Source organism: Colletotrichum gloeosporioides (assembly GCF_011800055.1).
Source record: "Colletotrichum gloeosporioides strain Lc1 chromosome Unknown consensus_37, whole genome shotgun sequence".
Lineage (NCBI taxonomy): Eukaryota > Fungi > Ascomycota > Sordariomycetes > Glomerellales > Glomerellaceae > Colletotrichum > Colletotrichum gloeosporioides.
In genome coordinates this window covers 550,186-567,079 of record NW_025544682.1, presented here as the reverse complement: position 1 = coordinate 567,079, position 16,894 = coordinate 550,186, and the positions used below count along the sequence as shown (strand labels likewise).

Genomic DNA, 16,894 nt, shown 5'->3' with positions numbered 1-16,894 from the left:
TTTTCTCTTGGAAATTGGAGATTGAGTACATTACGAGCCCTAACTGATGCGTAAAACTGGCCGAGTGTGCCTCGCAATGTCTACAAATCTGAATGGTTTGCATGTGTTCTGTCAAGGCAACCGAGTTTTGTTCGAACGCCCCAGCGGAATGGTTCGGAAAAAAGCCCCAGAGACATCGGATGGCAACCAGATACTACGGCGGCAGCTCGAGCGCCGGAGCCGGAATACGCACCGGAAACTACCTAAGGTTATGTACCCAAGGCACAGCAGGGACGTATGTGCCTGGATTGACGCACGCAAGGGACGACCGAGCTGCCCGTCTCCTAAATGCATATGTCTAGGATCAATCGCCGGTATCGCATTGACCTAACCAACAACTAAGCGCATGTTTATTGATCACAAAAAGCATGATAGTTGCAAAGGAAGTAATCGGAGCGGACTCGCACACTGCTCAGTCAGGTCTTCGGCAGAGTCTTCGGCAAACGGCGCCGCCAGCCGAACCGGACCGTACCGTATGACTTGAAACGCTACCCGTTTCTTACTGTACAAACGGGCGGAGGGCAGGATGCACATACAGTGCTATTAGGAAGTATGGACGTCTTTCATCACTCTGTCCGTTTTTCAGAGGGGATCCAGGTTGCGGGCCGCTGCACTGAGGCACAGTGGAATTGCCTTTGCGGGGTGTGGATGGGGGAAGCTACTTCAGGTACCACGGGCCCTTTCCCCAGTTCCATTGGCGTCAACGACGACGATGCACCACTGCAGCAACCCCAGGCCCAGGCGCCAAAACGTTTAGCCCCGCCACTTTCCGAGTCGCGGAACCTGAGGGGGGTTAACCGCTGAAAGACACCCCAAGGTAGGGATGCCGAGAGCTGTGCGACCAGCTTCCAGGTCTAAGCCCACCGTAAATCCATCGTCCACATCCTCTTGCCGAGCTCAATCCCGAAGGGGCGGAGCAGCATACACCCCCCAGACACTAGACACTGCGATTTCCGCAGCGACGGCAACCCACGGCCTTGAATGCTAGGAGCACGTAGCTGCAATAAATTGATCCGGGACCCCTCGCGCAGCTTCTCTTGAAGAGAAACTGTTCCCTTCCTCTCCCCAACTCCTCTCTGGCCTCTCCGCTGATTCTGTTGATGCTTCTCCGCTACCCTCTTACATTGAGTAAAGCTCCACGGCCCATCCGTCTCCAACGCTGTCCCTCGGCCTGTTCTCCGTAGTCCCGCTCGTGGCCAAAGCACAATCACGATGCCTTCAGCAGCTTTGTATGCGCGCTCATTGAGAGCCTATGCCCGCCATGGCTCCAACGTACGTAGACCTGGATCCATTAGAGGCCTCGCAATGAATCTCGGCTCAGACTGACTCTCCTGCCATGAACAGCCGACTGCGGTCCTCGCCCGCGCGTTCTCTGCGACAGCACGTAGGGCAGAGATCAACAAAGTTTACCCCTCGGCCACCGAGGCTCTCAAGGACATGAAGTCCAACTCCACACTCTTGTGCGGCGGATTCGGCCTATGTGGTGTTCCTGATACCTTGATTAACGAGGTTCTCAAGAAGCCTGAGATCACCGGCCTTACTGCAGTCTCCAACAATGCCGGCACCGACACCTCCGGCCTTGGCCAGCTGCTCAAGACCAAGCAGATCAAGAAGATGGTTGCCAGCTACATTGGCGAGAACAAGACCTTTGAGAAGATGTACCTTACCGGTGACGTCGAGCTCGAGCTCACCCCTCAGGGCACCCTCGCCGAGCGCTGCGCTGCTGGCGGCAAGGGCATTCCCGCCTTCTACACCCCTGCCGCCTTCGGCACTGTTGTCCAGACCGGTGAACTCCCTCTCAGGAACAAGGCCGATGGCTCCCCAGACCAATTCTCCTACCCCAAGGACGTCAAGGTCTTCAACGGAAAGTCCTACCTCCTCGAGGAGAGCATTGCTGGTGACTACGCTTTTGTCAAGGCCTACAAGGCTGACAAGCTCGGAAACTGCCAATTCCGTCTGGCCGCCAACAACTTCAACGGCGCCATGGGCCGCAACGCCAAGATGACCATTGTCGAGGCTGAACACATTGTTGAGCCTGGTGAGATCTCCCCTGAGGCCGTCCACCTGCCCGGTATCTATGTCAAGCGCGTCATCCAGAGCACCACCGAGAAGAACATTGAGAAGTACACCTTCGCCAAGGATGAGAACGACCCCGATGCCAAGAAGGCGCTCGGCAGCGGCGACACTGCCGCGAAGCGTGAGCTCATTGTCAGACGTGCCGCCAAGGAGTTCAAGAACGGCATGTACGCCAACCTCGGCATCGGCATGCCGATGCTCGCTCCGGGCTTCGTTGGCCCCGAGGTCGAGGTCCAGCTCCAGTCCGAGAACGGCATTTTGGGTCTCGGCCCCTATCCCAAGAAGGGCGAGGAAGATGCCGATCTCATCAACGCTGGCAAGGAGACCGTCACGCTCAAGCCCGGTGCCGCCGTCTTTGGCAGCGAGGAGAGCTTCGGCATGATCCGCAGTGGCCGCATCAACCTCACTATCCTGGGTGCCATGCAGGTCAGCTCCACCGGTGATCTTGCGAACTGGATGTTGCCAGGTAAGGTCAAGGGTTTCGGCGGTGCCATGGATCTTGTGAGCAACCCCAGCGCCACCAAGGTCGTCGTCACCATGGAGCACACGGATAAGAAGGGCAACCCCAAGATTGTCAAGCAGTGCGCTTTCCCTCTGACTGGCCGTGCTTGCGTGTCAAGAATCATCACTGAACTGGTAAGTCGACAAAGCACCGTCCAAGATATTGCAATGGAACTAACACACGGGTGACAGGGTGTCTTCGACGTTGACTTCGCTCACGGCCTGACCTTGATTGAGATCGCGGACGGTGTGACGGTGGAGGAAATCAAGAGCAAGACTGAGGCGCCATTTACCGTCGCCGAGGATCTGAAGCCCATGTTGTAAGGGCCTGTACAGCAGATTTTGGATACTGAGCGCAAGGAGGCATATACCTGCTGGGGAGGGTTTATTATTGTCATCATCTAGAATCCGGCGTCAACTTTGGGGATCAAAATGAAGCCATGAATTTTACGAATGAAATTATTTCTCGAGACACACGTCTGCTGTGATTCTCCAACTGTTTGATGCCAGCGACCGATAACGCCATGGTATCATAAAAGGTAGTCATTGGCCCGTACAAGTTTTGGATGCTCCTCACAGGACCAAAGCGCCATGTTTGCCACTACTTTCAGGAACCTAAAAAGGACTGTAAAATGTCGTCCAGACGCCTTCTTTTCTTGCGGTTCGGGTTCAACCCTGTCTCGACGTTACCAAGTTGTACCGTAGGCTTCATGAGTTCTGTCGCATTCCGCACAGAATCCTGGTTCTTCCTAGACGACGAAACCCTGAAGAAGGTGTATCTCCTCGTGGAGAACAATCCTCTTCGCACGTATGACACGGCGGGTGTAATACCTGGCCTACCGCCAAGGTGGCCCAATTGTAAGCAAGCTAGGGGTTTGGAGGGGAGAACCAGCTTCTCTGAAATAACGCTCATGTCCGAAGACAGGCCAACTCGCTTCAAGTCGTTGTCCTTGATCAACTGGCCAATAAAGGAATACAACCAAAAAGCCCAGGTTTCGAATGGGAATCCCTTACAAGTTTGTGCTTCATAGCCTGGCACGTCGACGTACATGGACAGGTTCCTCTTCGCAGAGTCTCCCAAGTGATCGAGAAACGCCGGAGCATCTTGCGCATGAATGAATTTGATGGACTGGCTGCTGGACAGACAAAAGTTCATTAGCCCTTCGTTTATGTTGCGAGCCAGGCCTTGCAGCTGTCGTGGTTTGCTCTCCTCAACGGAGTCGAAAAGCAACAGATACCACAGGAGGGTATCATTCGGGCAATGCTCAGGCTCTTCCATTTGCCAGCCTTCTTCAACGGCAGCTTCAGCGGCTCCGGCCCAGTCACTCCTCGCGGCATTGACGTCGTAGAGGACGAGCGATGGAAATTTGGACACGTGTTTGAGCGACTGTGTAGTTGTCGACTCATCACTCCAGAGCCTCAGGATCCTCAGGAGTGGAAAGGGGTCATTCATCTCAGTCCAACCCCTGATGAGCCGGTCGTCGACGTTTGGAAACACGATGCGAAGTTCATCGGCTGGCTTAATGATCTCAAGAATGCCAAGGTTTTTCATATTCGCGAGAGGTAACAGCTCCCTTTCGACAAAGGAGCAGTTGCCCGCAATGACCAGATGGGAGATGAAGTCAAACGCGGTAGACTCGAGCGGTCTGAGGTAGTGACGCAGGTTCTCAGTTGGTTGACAAATGTGCTGGCGGTAGCGATAGAGAGCCAACGTCTTTTCATCGTCTTCGGCTAGGAGGAACTTGGAGAAAATCTTCCATGCCTGGAAGCATACACCCCTGAAGGCCAGTGTTAGATGTAGTTAGGTATCACTGCCGCATGCGCAGAGGCAGAACGAACCTGTTTTCCAGCAGGCGCCATATCCTCCACAGGTACCTCTTTGGCAGATCATCGCGGGCAAGATGCTGCTCCGTCACGTCGCCAATGTTTTCCGCGACCAAATGCATAGCCATATCGGCCAATGCCCTGGGACCCTTTCTGCCCTGTCCGCTGCGTCCCTTGCGAGGGGGACGGCCAGTTCGCCTGGACCAGTCACGACCATTTTGGTAGGCGTCCGGAGGGCGCGGAGCCGTCACTTCCTTGAAGACCTGTCCCGTTGTTTGGTCAAACATCGTGCTGGGCTCCTTGCGAGGATACGAATTCGAGCAAGTTCATAATATAGTCACGTAGTGGGTTTCGTTCATACGAGCGCCAGAGATCTCACGTTTGAGATGAGATGACAGTTGCGAGTCGGACATCTCTAGATCCCGAAATGCACTGTGTGCTTACACTGTGCGACAAATTTTTTGCACTTTGGCCCAGTCTCTTGGAGGAACGGCGAATTGAGGCGACGGCGTGCAAATTGTGACAGCATCATCGACAACCGGGGCGCCAGTGTCGACGTCACGACAGGCTTTGTAATGGTTTACTGGGAAGAACGCGGTGGTAAACACGCGGCATTCAGCCAGAGGCGGCGAAGAGAACATGTATCGCCACGAAAATTTCTCCAATCACCAACACAGCAGAAGCTGCCACGGGTCAGAGGGTAAGTGGGCGAAAGTTTATCCATCTCTCCTCCTATTTCCCCTCCAAGCGCATTCATTGATAACGTGAAAGCCAGAGTGAATAAGGAGGATTGTTTTATGATTAGGTGAAGAGGAAAAGATAAAAATTCTAAACACAGAGCGAATTCTGAGCCATGATATTGGTTTTTTTACTGTGGGCCCGGCCCTGCTGTTTTGCCGGAGCCGTGCCACTAATGGGCCTCGATGATGCCCGTTGGTTCGGTACCTTACGTACGTTTAGGTATCCGCTTGTATCCGTACCTTTAGGTAGGTACCTTAGGCACCTCAGGTACTTAGCCTTACCCATGAACCCAGTGCCCCTCATTCCTGCGAATCGTTCTCACTCCTCCGTCAAGTTAGGACACCCTGAAAAGAAACCGCCTTTCCCTGTATCTGGGCGGCTATATTTCCTCGGTACTTGTTAACTTCAACGAGGATGATAGTGGCAGAGATGACAATAAATGCAACAAGGAAGATGACAATGATAATGATGGATGACAATATCGAGCTCTAGCACAGGAAGAATAAGCGGTCCCACTGACAATAGTAGCATCTGGCATGGCTTGACCCACCAACATTGGCCTCATTCGGTGTTATTCTCTGCAACTCTCTGCTTGGGTCAGATCCGTTGCAACTCTTGCCTCATTTTGACTCTTTGAGATACCTCATGCAAGCATGCAAGTTAGCGGCCGCGCGTGGCTCGTATGCTAAGGTAGATTCTCTTTCTATATCCACAAGCGCAGGTAATGCCTTGTCGGAGCCGTTTCCCCCCCAAGCGCGGGGCAAATATCCTGGCGGTGAAAATCGTGGCCAGGACACTGAGGGTCCCTTGACAAGCCCCAAAATGGGCAGCCAATAAAGACGAAGGTGTTTATGTTTGCGTGCTCCGCTAATTGTGTGCAGGTAGCGCAGCTCAGGGTATCATTTTGCAGCCCAGCATCGTATCCGTCCGCTGGCCGTCAATGGTCTGTAAGAAGATACTACTGCGACCTGATGATGATTCCCCCTCCAGCCATGTGCCGTGCCTTAGCCTGTGACTCCCTCTACAAGACAATTAGCTAGTGTACGCAGGAAGAGCCTATAAGTTCAATCCGTTCTCCGACTCCAAATCCCAAGTCTTCCCTCGCCCAGTGAAGTTGCCCATCTCGGTGAAGAACCTTGCTGCACCCATCTCCGTTGACTTGCTTGCACACCCTAAAGTCTGCCACCGCTCTGCACATAAATTACCCCGCCAAATCTTGCGCCAGCCGTCTCTGACAAACATCGCACGTCAACCCCGCCAAACCCATCTACAACTCCCCCCAACACCACAACAGCCACCCAAAATCAGTCAAGATGGCCGGCGGACAACCAGGTTCCAGCTCTCGTGGCCGTGGCGGCAAGTTCAGGAAGTTCACTCGAGGAGGTTTGTGACAAAATGTCGTTTCCGCCGCGGCCTTATTCACGCGCTAACCGTCTTGTCATTCAGGTGGCAAGCACTTCTCCCGCGACCTGCGCCCCCTCGACGCCGATGGCAACGAAATCAGCATGTGGAGCGCCGATACCAAGAAGGACGACAGCGGAAGTGACGAGGATGACTCCGAGGAGGACTCTGAGGAGGAGTCCGACTCTGATGATGCCAAGCCCCAGGCCGAACAGTCTCGCGCCGACCGCAAGGCCGCAGCCAAGGCCCGCAAGGAGGCTGCCATAGCCAAGAAGAAGGGCCAAGCCGTCGAGGTCGGCGACTTGCCCCCTTCCGACTCCGAGGAGGAGAGCGACGACGACATGCCCGCCAACCCGAATCACTCCAAGGCCGCCCGCAACCAGACTAAGGCGCCCCCCAAGGAGGTCGAGGAGGCTACCGAGGGCGTCAAGAAACTCGCAGTGGCAAACAACCGCAAGGAGCGCGAGAGCATGGAGGCTGCCCTGGCCAAGGAGAGATACCGCAAGCTCCATGAGGCCGGCAAGACGGATGAGGCCAAGGCTGACATGGCGAGACTGAGGCTCATTCGCGAGCAGAGAGCAGCAGACGCTGCCCGTAGAGAGGTACGTTTGGCCCTTGAACCGGCCATTGTGTATTGCAGTTGTCTAACTACGGGTTGTTACAGGCCGAGAAGGAGGAGCGCGAGGCTCAGGAGGCTGCTAAGAGGGCCGAGATTGAGAAGAAGGAGGCCAAAAAGAGAGAGGCTGCTCTGGGCCCGGCCGCTAAGAAGGGCAAGAAGTCCAGCAAATGAACTCTGCCAAAAGTTCAGGGCACTGTCATTCGTATACCATCGTCCTTTGTCCATATTCGTTCGCAACATATCATGCGTCGAATGCTCATGGTTGAGCCAAAATTTAAGAAGATACAGGCTCCGCATATGCTTTTTGAACTTTCCGTGCCAGCTGAAAACCACATGCGCTCTCAACCGGTTCGCGATTTGCCGCCATGCGCCAAATGTCTGTACAAATACACGGCAGGCCATGTTTTCACATGGCAGCCAATCCTTCGGTACCAACGCTTTCGTGCCACAGCTTGTCGAAATCAACGCCCTGCTCCTGGAACAAGTCTCGAATCTTTTTAGCCACCTCGGTCTGCTTCTCAGGCCCGAAACCACCGGGCTGCGATGACTCAAACTGCACAATCTCGATCCAACGGAAGAAGAGATCTTCCTTGCCAATGGCCGAGAGAGCATCCCTGAACGCAAATACCTGCCGTCGCCTGTCATCTTCCTTGACATTTTCGCCCGCCTGCTCAAGAACCATCCAGTCGTAGTCTTCGTGCCACACCAGCACCAGACTCTTGAAGGCGTCCAACGCGACCTGCTTCTTGTCGACGAGGTTATGAACGAGGACCATGCTGTTCCAGTCGAGATCCCACTGTCCCGTCATGGTAAGATAGCCCGTCTTTTCCTGCAGGAGGAGAGGTGAGGTGGCCTGCCGCACGATTGATTGAAGTGCCTGGTTCTTCTCCTTTTCCTTGAAAATGTCGCCCAGTTGTTGGTCCCACTCCCGGCTGCGTCGGACGTAAATCTCCTTGTCGCGGAAGCCAACGTTCCATCGCCATTGAACTGGGTTTCCATACGTCTGACCAAAGACGAATTCGATTGGCCACGGCCAGACGAAGATGAAGAGCATGAGGTCCAGAGTGAAAGAGAAGCCGCGCTTGCCGATTTCCCAAGCAAGCGCGGCCCACGTTGAGTCGGAAGGCGAGAAGGTCGTCTCATTGGGGTAGCCGGCGGCAGACTGGATGAACTTGAAGTAATAGGGCAGGATGTAGTATATGCGCAAGACGAACAGTGCAGCGACAACGATGTTCATGCCGACGGGCACAAGAAATATCTTTTTCTTGAAATCCTTGGGTTTGGTGTCGATGTGGGTGATGTAGACGTGTTTGCGGGAAAGGGACTCATAAAAAGGCTTTAGAACCTCTGCCGGTTTCTTGAAAGGCGCGGGCGGCGCACCCAGTGAGCCCGGAGGCTTTGACTTGGTCTTCACGACCTTAATCTTTGGCGCCATTATGACAGTCGCGACACTGATATGGCAAGTCGAGCTCGTGAGTTCGACGTATCTTGGGGTGCTTGATAGCTGTCCATTTTCTCAGGGGCCCTAGGGATGGGCGTAGGCACGTCCCTGCACACCCGGCTGGTGCTTGTACATGGTGGATCCTGGCGACCAATCAAAACGTCAATTCTGCAACTTTACTTTGTAGCTCGACAAATATTCCGGGTTGGCAGCTTGCAGCTTTCGCTGATTCCATCAGACTGGCAGCCTTCATGTTGCGCCCAAAAGTAGATCATGCTCAGGTGTAGGTTATGGAAAGTACGTCGCAATACATTGTCAGCCTGCTAAATTGCCGTTCTTTCGAGGCTAACACAAATCGTATAGGATCGGAGCAGTGCGTACGTCTGCGCTTTCTGTCGCCACCCCGCCCTGGCGACACAGCTTTACATAGGTCGCCGTAGCTATTCAGACATACCGAAGCCAACGCCGAATGCTGGTGGATTTCCTGGAGGCTGGGGAAGCAGTAGTGGCATTCCGCGACCTTCCGGTCCGACAGTCAGCTCCGGTTGGGGGAAACCATCATTTGGAGGCGATGCGCCGTTGGCAAACACGAATGGCTCGGCCACTTCGAACCTTGATGCCCAACAGACGAATAACGAGTCGGCCGACGACGGGCTACTGCCTCACGAACGCGCTGCGAAACTGAGAATAAAGAAGTCGCAACCGACGCCACCGACCCCGCCACCTCAGCCTCTGAAGACTGCAGCGAGCTTCGGGGAAAGCTCGTCACCTCGAGAGGGAACCCGAAGCGGACTGGGTACGGGTCTGAACAAGGCTCGCGTACTGTCCAAAGGCCTCTCGGAAAGGCCGCCCTCCGGCCTTGGTGGTTCAGGGGGACTAGGTGGTCGGGGATTAGGCCTCGGCAACGAAAGGAAACCTGGACCCCTGCATCGTTCAAGAGACCTACCAGACAGGAAGCGCGGCGATGCCAATGGCTCTCAGTTAGCCGACTGGAGGCACAAAGAACTTGGCAGGAATCAATTAGGAGCCGACAAAAAATCACACAGTACGCCGGTACCGCATCACCGCCATGCCGCCAGCAAGGGGCTAGGTAGGCCATTGCCAGAAAGGCCACAACAAAGCCAGGCAAAGGTCGAGGCCGAAGCTTCAGACAAGCCTGCGGAATGGGGTTTGCTTGCTAGGAGAGCCAGCCCTCCTCCTTGCGTGGAGGAGTCCTCGCCATCTCCTCCACCACCTACGAGTGGGTGGAATGACGAGGCCCCGAAGAAAACTTCGCCTGCCACGAACCCAATCACCAAAGACACGTTCTTCGCCAAGTTTCAGGAACACATGGAGAGCAAGCCGAAGCAACCCGCTCGGCGCTCTCTGGAAATCGAGCCGGACGGAGTTGTCGAGGAATATGTTGCGGTAGATGTGGCCGAAAATCGCGAGAATCGCCTAGACGAATCCTATGAGATCGAACGTGATGCTAGAAAGCGTGATAAGTCTGGTGCACGTCGTGGAGATGCTTTCAACTCATCCCGTGGGAAAAAGTCGTATGCACAAAAAAGGTGGGAGGATCAGAACGAGGAATGGGACGAGACGACCGCCAAGGAGATTGCTGAACGCCGCCGGCGAAAGGCCGAGGAAAAGGCTCGGAGAAAGGCGGAGGCGGAGGCTGCCGCCGCATCACAAACCATCTTTTTGCCCGAATTCATCAGCATCGGTAATCTGGGATCGGCGCTCAAGATGAAACCCAAGTACTTCCTGAGAGCTTTGACGGAAATGGGCTTCGAGGACATCACTGAGGAGAGTATCATGACGGGAGAGACTGCTTCTCTTGTGGCTATGGAATTCGGATTCGAGGCGACGGTCGACACTGGAGGAGACAGAGACCTGAGGCCTCGTCCGCCACCAGAGGATATGTCGGCGCTGCCGCCGCGGCCCCCTGTTGTCACCATCATGGGACACGTTGACCACGGCAAGACGACGCTTCTCGACTACCTCAGAAAATCGTCCGTCGCAGCTCAGGAGCATGGCGGCATTACCCAACACATCGGAGCTTTCATGGTGAAGATGTCCTCTGGCAAGCTCATTACATTCCTTGATACGCCCGGTCATGCTGCGTTCTTGACTATGCGCCAACGTGGTGCAAACGTCACTGATATCGTGGTCTTGGTTGTTGCTGCTGACGATAGTGTCAAGCCGCAGACCCTGGAGGCTTTAAAGCATGCCAGGGCAGCAAAGGTGCCAATCATCGTGGCTATCAACAAGATTGACAAGGAAGATGCCCGTCCTGACCAAGTCAAGGCGGATCTTTCTCGTCACGGTGTTGAGATTGAAGACTTTGGTGGCGATGTTCAAGTAGTGTGTGTAAGCGGAAAGACCGGCAAAGGCATGGACGAGCTCGAGGAGAACATTGGCGCGCTCGCGGAAATTCAGGATATGCGTGCCGAACAAGACGGCATGGCGGAGGCCTGGGTTCTCGAAGCCAGTGTCAAACCCCACGGAAAGTCTGCGAACATTCTTGTCAAGCGTGGTACGCTGCGCCCGGGCGACCACATCGTCGCGGGGACAACGTGGGCCAGAATCCGTATGTTGCGAAACGAAGCGGGCCAGGAGCTGAGTGAAGCACCCCCAGGCACACCTGTCGAGGTTCTTGGTTGGAGAGAGCAGCTGCCCGCTGCTGGAGACGAGGTTCTTCAGGCCCCTACCGAAGACCGAGCGAGAACGGCTATCAGCTACCGCGAAGAAATGCGTGAGAGAGAGGCATCGTCGAAACAGCTGGCAGAGCAAGAGCAACGCGAACGTGAGGCAAAGGCCGCCGCAGAGGCACAGGCGGCTGGTGAGGCAGGTGAAGAAGATGCAGAAGGCTCGACAACCCAGGTCATCAACTTTGCGGTTAGAGGTGATGTTGTTGGCTCCGTTGAAGCTGTTTGCGCGACCATCAACGAGATTGGAAACAATGAAGTCAAAGCTCGCATCCTTTGGTCTGCGGCCGGCCAAGTATCTGAAACCGATATTGAGCATGCAGCGGCATCAAACAGCACTGTTGTCAATTTCAACAGCACTATCCCGGGCCACATCAAGGCCATGGCTGAGGAGAAGGGGGTCAAGCTGATTGACCATTCGGTTATCTATCACCTAGCGGATGATGTCAAGCAGGTCATGTCAGAACGCTTGGCACCCAAGATCACCCAGAAGGTGACTGGAGAGGCTGATATTCTCCAAGTCTTCCCCATCAACGTAAAGGGACGGGTGTACAAGAACATTGCTGGATGCAGGGTCAGAAACGGAATGATTACGCGGTCAAACAGCGTACGCATCATTCGCAAGGGAGAGAAGGTCTTTGACGGTATGTTGGCCCTAGGAAACCAGGCAAACCATTCAGCTCTAATATTGTTTACAGGCAAGGTTGAAACGCTCAAGCATGGAAAGAAGGACATGTCCGAGATCAGGAAGGGTTCCGAATGTGGTATCTCCTTCGATGGTTTCACTGATTTCCAGGTAGGAGATCAAATACAGTGCTACGACGAAGTAAAAGAGAAGCGAAGCTTGTAAGATATTGGAAAACTCAACACTTGTATTAGACAAAAGGAACTGCGTAGAAACGAAACGGTAGAGGGCACACACACTGTCATCGACACAGCTCAACACTATTTCACTGTAGAAAACTAGTCATCAATGGTCATTGTACCAATCACCACGCAACCAATTGCCAGTGCTTCAGGGTGAATTTTTTTTGTCTTCATTACCACCGCTTGGGCGCGGAAACTATGTTGGACGAGAATGATTTGCTCGTCACTGTAGACTGGGAGCGCTCCTTTTCGAGCTTGGTCAAGCCAATTTTGTCAGTGACTGGTGTTGCATTGATGATGTTGTCAAAGTCATCATCATCTTCGCCATTGTCCGAGTCTGGTTCGATGTCCGAGTCGGGCTTCAGCGTTTGCGGCCGAGGAATCGATTCAGGCTTCTTCTTTTCCGACGCTGAAGGGTTAGTGAAAGTCTTTGACGCCAGCACCTTGCGACGGATCTCTTCCATGGCCGCATCTTCGTCGCTGTCGTCGGATATCGCATATGGATCTCTGTCTTCTTCCTCGCTTTCTTGCTTCTTCTCAGGCTTCTTTCCGAGGTAAATGCCGTCGACGCTGTCATCATCTCCTGATTCGTCTCCACTTTCATCTCCATCATCGTCGTCGTCTTCTTCTTCGTCATCGGAATCTGGTATCACTCTGCGATTTGTGTTTCCGCCCTTCCACATGTCATCGGCGTCGCCCGCCTCCCTGCTCTCTGCATATTCTTTGTCCAGCCGATCCATCCACTCGTCCTGCACCTTCTTGACACCCTTCTCGTCCTCGCTCGCAGCATACTTCTTCAGCAGGCTTCCATTGATCTCCAGGAAAGCTTCACCATACGAAAACGGCGCAAGGACCTGCTCCGCCCACTCGGGATGACCGCAGATGTAGAACGCCGCTGCGAGGGCCTCAACGCAGTTCAACCGCCACGGCTTGCCGTAGTTGACAGTGTTAGCCGCAACGAGATACGGCAACAGACGCTCACACTTTCCGCCAACCTTGCCCCACTGGATCTCTTGCATGCGCGCCCAACTACACTCGACAACGGCAGCGCCGTACTGCTCCATGAGGTCACGATCTGCGGGTGAGACCGTATGCTTGCCGTTGGGTGTGATAATGACGCCGTTGTGTTTCTGGCCGACATGTAAGTCGCGCATCATTCCCATGCGGATCAGCTTCTTTCCGGAGCATCGTTTGGGATCGCAATGGCCGAGATCCCAGCAGGCGGCTTTGAACGTTGGACGGGAGGAGGGATGGCCATCTTCATCATCGTCGCCGGCCCGAGGCTGTCGAGGGCGCGGAGGACCCGAGTGGTGGTTCTTGCGACCGCGGGAGCTAAAGTTGTCTTTCTTGTGCCGGACCATATTTGGAGTGCTCGTGGGTTGTGAGGTCGTGGCAGGGACGCTTTCTAAAAGACCCAAGCCCTTCCAAAGATGCCCGGTTTGGCGGGGTAGTGGGGGCAAAAGAGCGATAAGACGAAAAATTCGATAAAGAGCTCTTATGCAACTATACGCAGCTAACCCCAAATAAGGCAGCGAAATCCACCATGAAGCACAGGCCACTCGTTGGAGTCGAGGTGGCTCCAGTCCAGTGGCCTCCCGCGGCGGCTGTCACCGCACGTAAGGTACACTAGCCCCTCGTCATTCGGCCACAGTCTACAGATACCGACCTACTCAAGGGCTCAAGAGGGATGCCTGCGCCGACCTAATCCAATCTGTCCAATTCCTAGGCGTTTGCTCGGCCAGCTCTTGAACTTCAACGGCTACCCGTCTGTAATGCTTTTCGCGCCCTAGCCTTTGACGAGGACGACGACGACAACGAGAAATCCCTCCCGCCAAGATAGCTCCCTTACCACCACGTTCAAGGCCGCCCCCGAATACCAACACCGTCACGATGGAGGCCGCATCAGCTCGTGCTGCGGCCCGCGACCGCTGGGGCGAGATGGGCAGTCCGACGCCATCGCAACTGCAGCGCTTCATTCAGGCCGCTTGCAGCCCAGAGAACTACGAGCCGAACCTCGCCTTGAACCTGGAGATTTCCGATCTGATCAACTCCAAGAAGGGCTCCGCCCCGCGCGAGGCCGCCGTCGCCATCGTCAGCTACATCAACCACCGCAACCCCAACGTGGCCCTTCTGGCTCTCAACTTGCTTGACATCTGTGTCAAGAATTGTGGTTATCCCTTTCACCTGCAGATTAGCACCAAGGAGTTTCTCAATGAGTTGGTTAGAAGGTTCCCCGAGCGACCGCCGATACGGGCGACTAGAGTGCAGATGAAGATCCTGGAGGCCATCGAGGAGTGGAGGAGTACGATATGCGAAACAAGCAGGTACAAAGAAGATTTGGGTTTCATTCGGGATATGCATCGTCTTTTGAGTTACAAGGGTTACACCTTTCCCGAAGTCAGGCGGGACGACGCGGCGGTGTTGAATCCTAGCGACGTAAGTGTCTTCCCCTTGCGCGAGATATTGCATCGCAAGCTGATCAACGCAGAACCTGAAATCAGCTGAAGAAATGGAGGAAGAGGAGCGCGAAGCGCAATCCGCCAAGCTGCAGGAGCTGATCCGTAGAGGCACCCCGGAGGACTTGCAGGAGGCCAACCGGCTGATGAAGATAATGGCTGGCTACGATACTCGTTCCAAAACTGACTACCGCGCTAAGGCTGCCCAGGAGGTCGCGAAGATTCAGGCCAAGGCACGTCTTCTGGAGGAGAGACTCGAAGCTTTCCAACAGGGCGATACGATGCAGGATGGAGACGTGTTCTCTGAGCTCGCTGCAGCTTTGCAGAGTGCGCAGCCCAAGATTCAAAAGATGTGCGAAGAAGAGTCGGATGATCACGAAGCCGTCGCAAAACTCCTCGAGATCAACGACAGTATACACCGGACTGTCGAGCGGTACAAGCTTATGAAGAAGGGCGACTTGGAGGCGGCGAAGAAGGTGGCCAGCGGCGCACCACTACCCACCACTTCAGGCTCTTCCAAGAGCGCAACGCAAGAGCTGTCCTTGATCGACTTTGACGGAGAGGCGGACGCTGCCAATGGCTCGTCTTCCGCACAGCCCGCGTCGCAGTCAACTGGTGTCGAGAACGATCTCCTCGGGTTGTCTATGGGCGACTCAACGAGTTATGGTCAAGGAGGCGCTCTAACACTCGGCTTCGGGGCGAATTCCAGTAAATTTCCACTCACAAGATACGAGCTCTTCCATACTGACTGACAGAACCAGATGTCCCTGGGCCCGCGTTATTGTCCAGTATGACGGAGGCTAATTCCGCAAAAGGACCCATGAGCAATTCAACGACACCCCAGCCGCCAGCCTTCTCCCAGTTTGCTTCTTTTACGTCCCCCTCTGCGTCCCAGTCTGGCACGCCTCAGCCGCCTGTAATGTCTGCTTTCAAGCCGCCACAGCAAGCCGCGGCCACGTCCGATCCCTTCGCTGCCCTTGGATCTCCTTCGTTTCCCTCCAAACCCTCTACCCCTGCTCCAGCACCTCAACCCGCGCCGGCTAATGACGATGACGAATGGGCTTTCTCGTCCGCACTCCCTCCCGACCAGCCTAGCCTTCCCAAGGAGCACAGAGCCACCATCAGCGAGTCTACCGTAAAAATTGAGATGATGGCTGGAAGAGTTGGGCCTGGCAACTCCCTCAACTTTAGCTTCGCCTTTTCCAACAGCTCTGCGCAGCCAGTGACCGAGCTTCACTTCCAACTCGCGGCGACAAGGGTGAGTAGCTTTCACCATCATGCTTCTCGCACACACTGACAAATCACAGGGATACGAACTGCAACTTAAGCCCCAAACTGGGCGTGCACTAGAACCTAAACAGAGCAGAGGCGTGACGCAAGCTGCGGAGGTATGGCATGCTGGTGATAAGAATCGTAAAGTGCAGTCCATCAAGCTGCGGTGGAGGGTGTCGTACAAAGTAGGCGCGGAGCAAAAGAACGAAATGGGCGAGATTCAAGAGTTCAGTATCGCATGATAGGGCGATGGTTGTTGAGCTACTTCAGAAGCGAAGACTTCAATGTTATTGGAGGTGAGCTGTGAAAAAGAGGTATAGAAATTAGGGTATTCGAAGATACTAAGGGGAAGGCAGTAAGTCTCTCCGTCAGATACTCCTCTGTCGTAGTACGGCTTTTCCCCCCCCAAGGGTGCAAAACACTGAGAGCCAGTAATGTGAGAAGATGAATGGTAACGTGAATGCTAATGCTGTAGTAGGGGCGTCGCGTGGTTGGGCGAGGGGAGGAGAGGGCTCTGGGCCGACCCCTTATCATTAACTTCCCCGGAATGGATTGTCGAAAGTGAAACTTGGGCGAGTGGTAGGTTATTAGCCGTCTTAACTGATGGGAGTGAACACCAATCGCAGACCCTTGGGTTCGCGCCTCGGCTGAAGCGACCCCGTGCAGTTCTGAGCGTTGTTAACTTAACGAGAGCTGTTACGCGAAGGGGCCAGATGGATGCTGAGGTAAGTTTTTGTACTTTTCTCCATTGGCAAAACTCGATTCTACGTTTATCTTGAGGCTTTCAAGACATTTTTGACGCGGGTCGATTGGGAAGGAGGTTCCTGCCTTCGTCGTTCCTGCCTTCGTCAGAAGACGAAACAAGGATGCGGTAGTTTTGGTGATGCTTTCGGTGAAGCCAGGTGAAGGGCCGGGCCGAGTTGATGCTGCATGGTCTGTGCAGTGGTCCGGAGGGCGGTTGTGGGGC

The 16,894-nt window shown here is 54.5% G+C and overlaps 8 protein-coding genes across 8 annotated transcripts; 4 read left to right on the top strand and 4 right to left on the bottom strand.

The window, feature by feature from the left end:
- Positions 1–1,173: 1,173 nt before the first annotated feature.
- GCG54_00004472 (Succinyl-CoA:3-ketoacid coenzyme A transferase 1) lies at positions 1,174–2,940 on the top strand (the record flags this gene model as incomplete). The annotated part of the gene is made up of 3 exons (XM_045404521.1): positions 1,174–1,311; positions 1,384–2,751; positions 2,809–2,940. Coding segments are annotated over 3 exons (1,638 nt in total), but the record flags the coding sequence as incomplete, so codon positions are not given.
- Positions 2,941–3,223: 283 nt separating this feature from the next.
- On the bottom strand, positions 3,224–4,727 carry GCG54_00004471 (uncharacterized protein; the record flags this gene model as incomplete). The annotated part of the gene is made up of 2 exons (XM_045404520.1): positions 3,224–4,394; positions 4,456–4,727. The coding sequence occupies 2 exons, from the start codon at positions 4,725–4,727 to the stop codon at positions 3,224–3,226; spliced, it is 1,443 nt and encodes a 480-aa protein (XP_045265304.1).
- Positions 4,728–4,766: 39 nt separating this feature from the next.
- Positions 4,767–5,081, bottom strand: GCG54_00004470 (uncharacterized protein; the record flags this gene model as incomplete). Its single annotated transcript, XM_045404519.1, is given in 2 exon segments — positions 4,767–4,872; positions 4,885–5,081. 2 exon segments carry the CDS (start codon positions 5,079–5,081, stop codon positions 4,767–4,769), a joined length of 303 nt encoding a protein of 100 aa, XP_045265303.1.
- Positions 5,082–6,494: 1,413 nt separating this feature from the next.
- On the top strand, positions 6,495–7,372 carry GCG54_00004469 (uncharacterized protein; the record flags this gene model as incomplete). The annotated part of the gene is made up of 3 exons (XM_045404518.1): positions 6,495–6,564; positions 6,628–7,184; positions 7,247–7,372. 3 exons carry the CDS (start codon positions 6,495–6,497, stop codon positions 7,370–7,372), a joined length of 753 nt encoding a protein of 250 aa, XP_045265302.1.
- A 235-nt stretch (positions 7,373–7,607) lies between these two features.
- On the bottom strand, positions 7,608–8,636 carry GCG54_00004468 (uncharacterized protein; the record flags this gene model as incomplete). Its single annotated transcript, XM_045404517.1, has 1 exon — positions 7,608–8,636. The coding sequence occupies one exon, from the start codon at positions 8,634–8,636 to the stop codon at positions 7,608–7,610; it is 1,029 nt and encodes a 342-aa protein (XP_045265301.1).
- A 279-nt stretch (positions 8,637–8,915) lies between these two features.
- Positions 8,916–12,182, top strand: GCG54_00004467 (Translation initiation factor IF-2; the record flags this gene model as incomplete). The annotated part of the gene is made up of 3 exons (XM_045404516.1): positions 8,916–8,939; positions 9,006–11,976; positions 12,031–12,182. The coding sequence occupies 3 exons, from the start codon at positions 8,916–8,918 to the stop codon at positions 12,180–12,182; spliced, it is 3,147 nt and encodes a 1,048-aa protein (XP_045265300.1).
- A 190-nt stretch (positions 12,183–12,372) lies between these two features.
- GCG54_00004466 (Ribosome biogenesis protein TSR3) lies at positions 12,373–13,560 on the bottom strand (the record flags this gene model as incomplete). Its single annotated transcript, XM_045404515.1, has 1 exon — positions 12,373–13,560. The coding sequence occupies one exon, from the start codon at positions 13,558–13,560 to the stop codon at positions 12,373–12,375; it is 1,188 nt and encodes a 395-aa protein (XP_045265299.1).
- A 529-nt stretch (positions 13,561–14,089) lies between these two features.
- GCG54_00004465 (ADP-ribosylation factor-binding protein GGA2) lies at positions 14,090–16,169 on the top strand (the record flags this gene model as incomplete). The annotated part of the gene is made up of 4 exons (XM_045404514.1): positions 14,090–14,635; positions 14,688–15,363; positions 15,411–15,913; positions 15,963–16,169. The coding sequence occupies 4 exons, from the start codon at positions 14,090–14,092 to the stop codon at positions 16,167–16,169; spliced, it is 1,932 nt and encodes a 643-aa protein (XP_045265298.1).
- Positions 16,170–16,894: the final 725 nt, after the last annotated feature.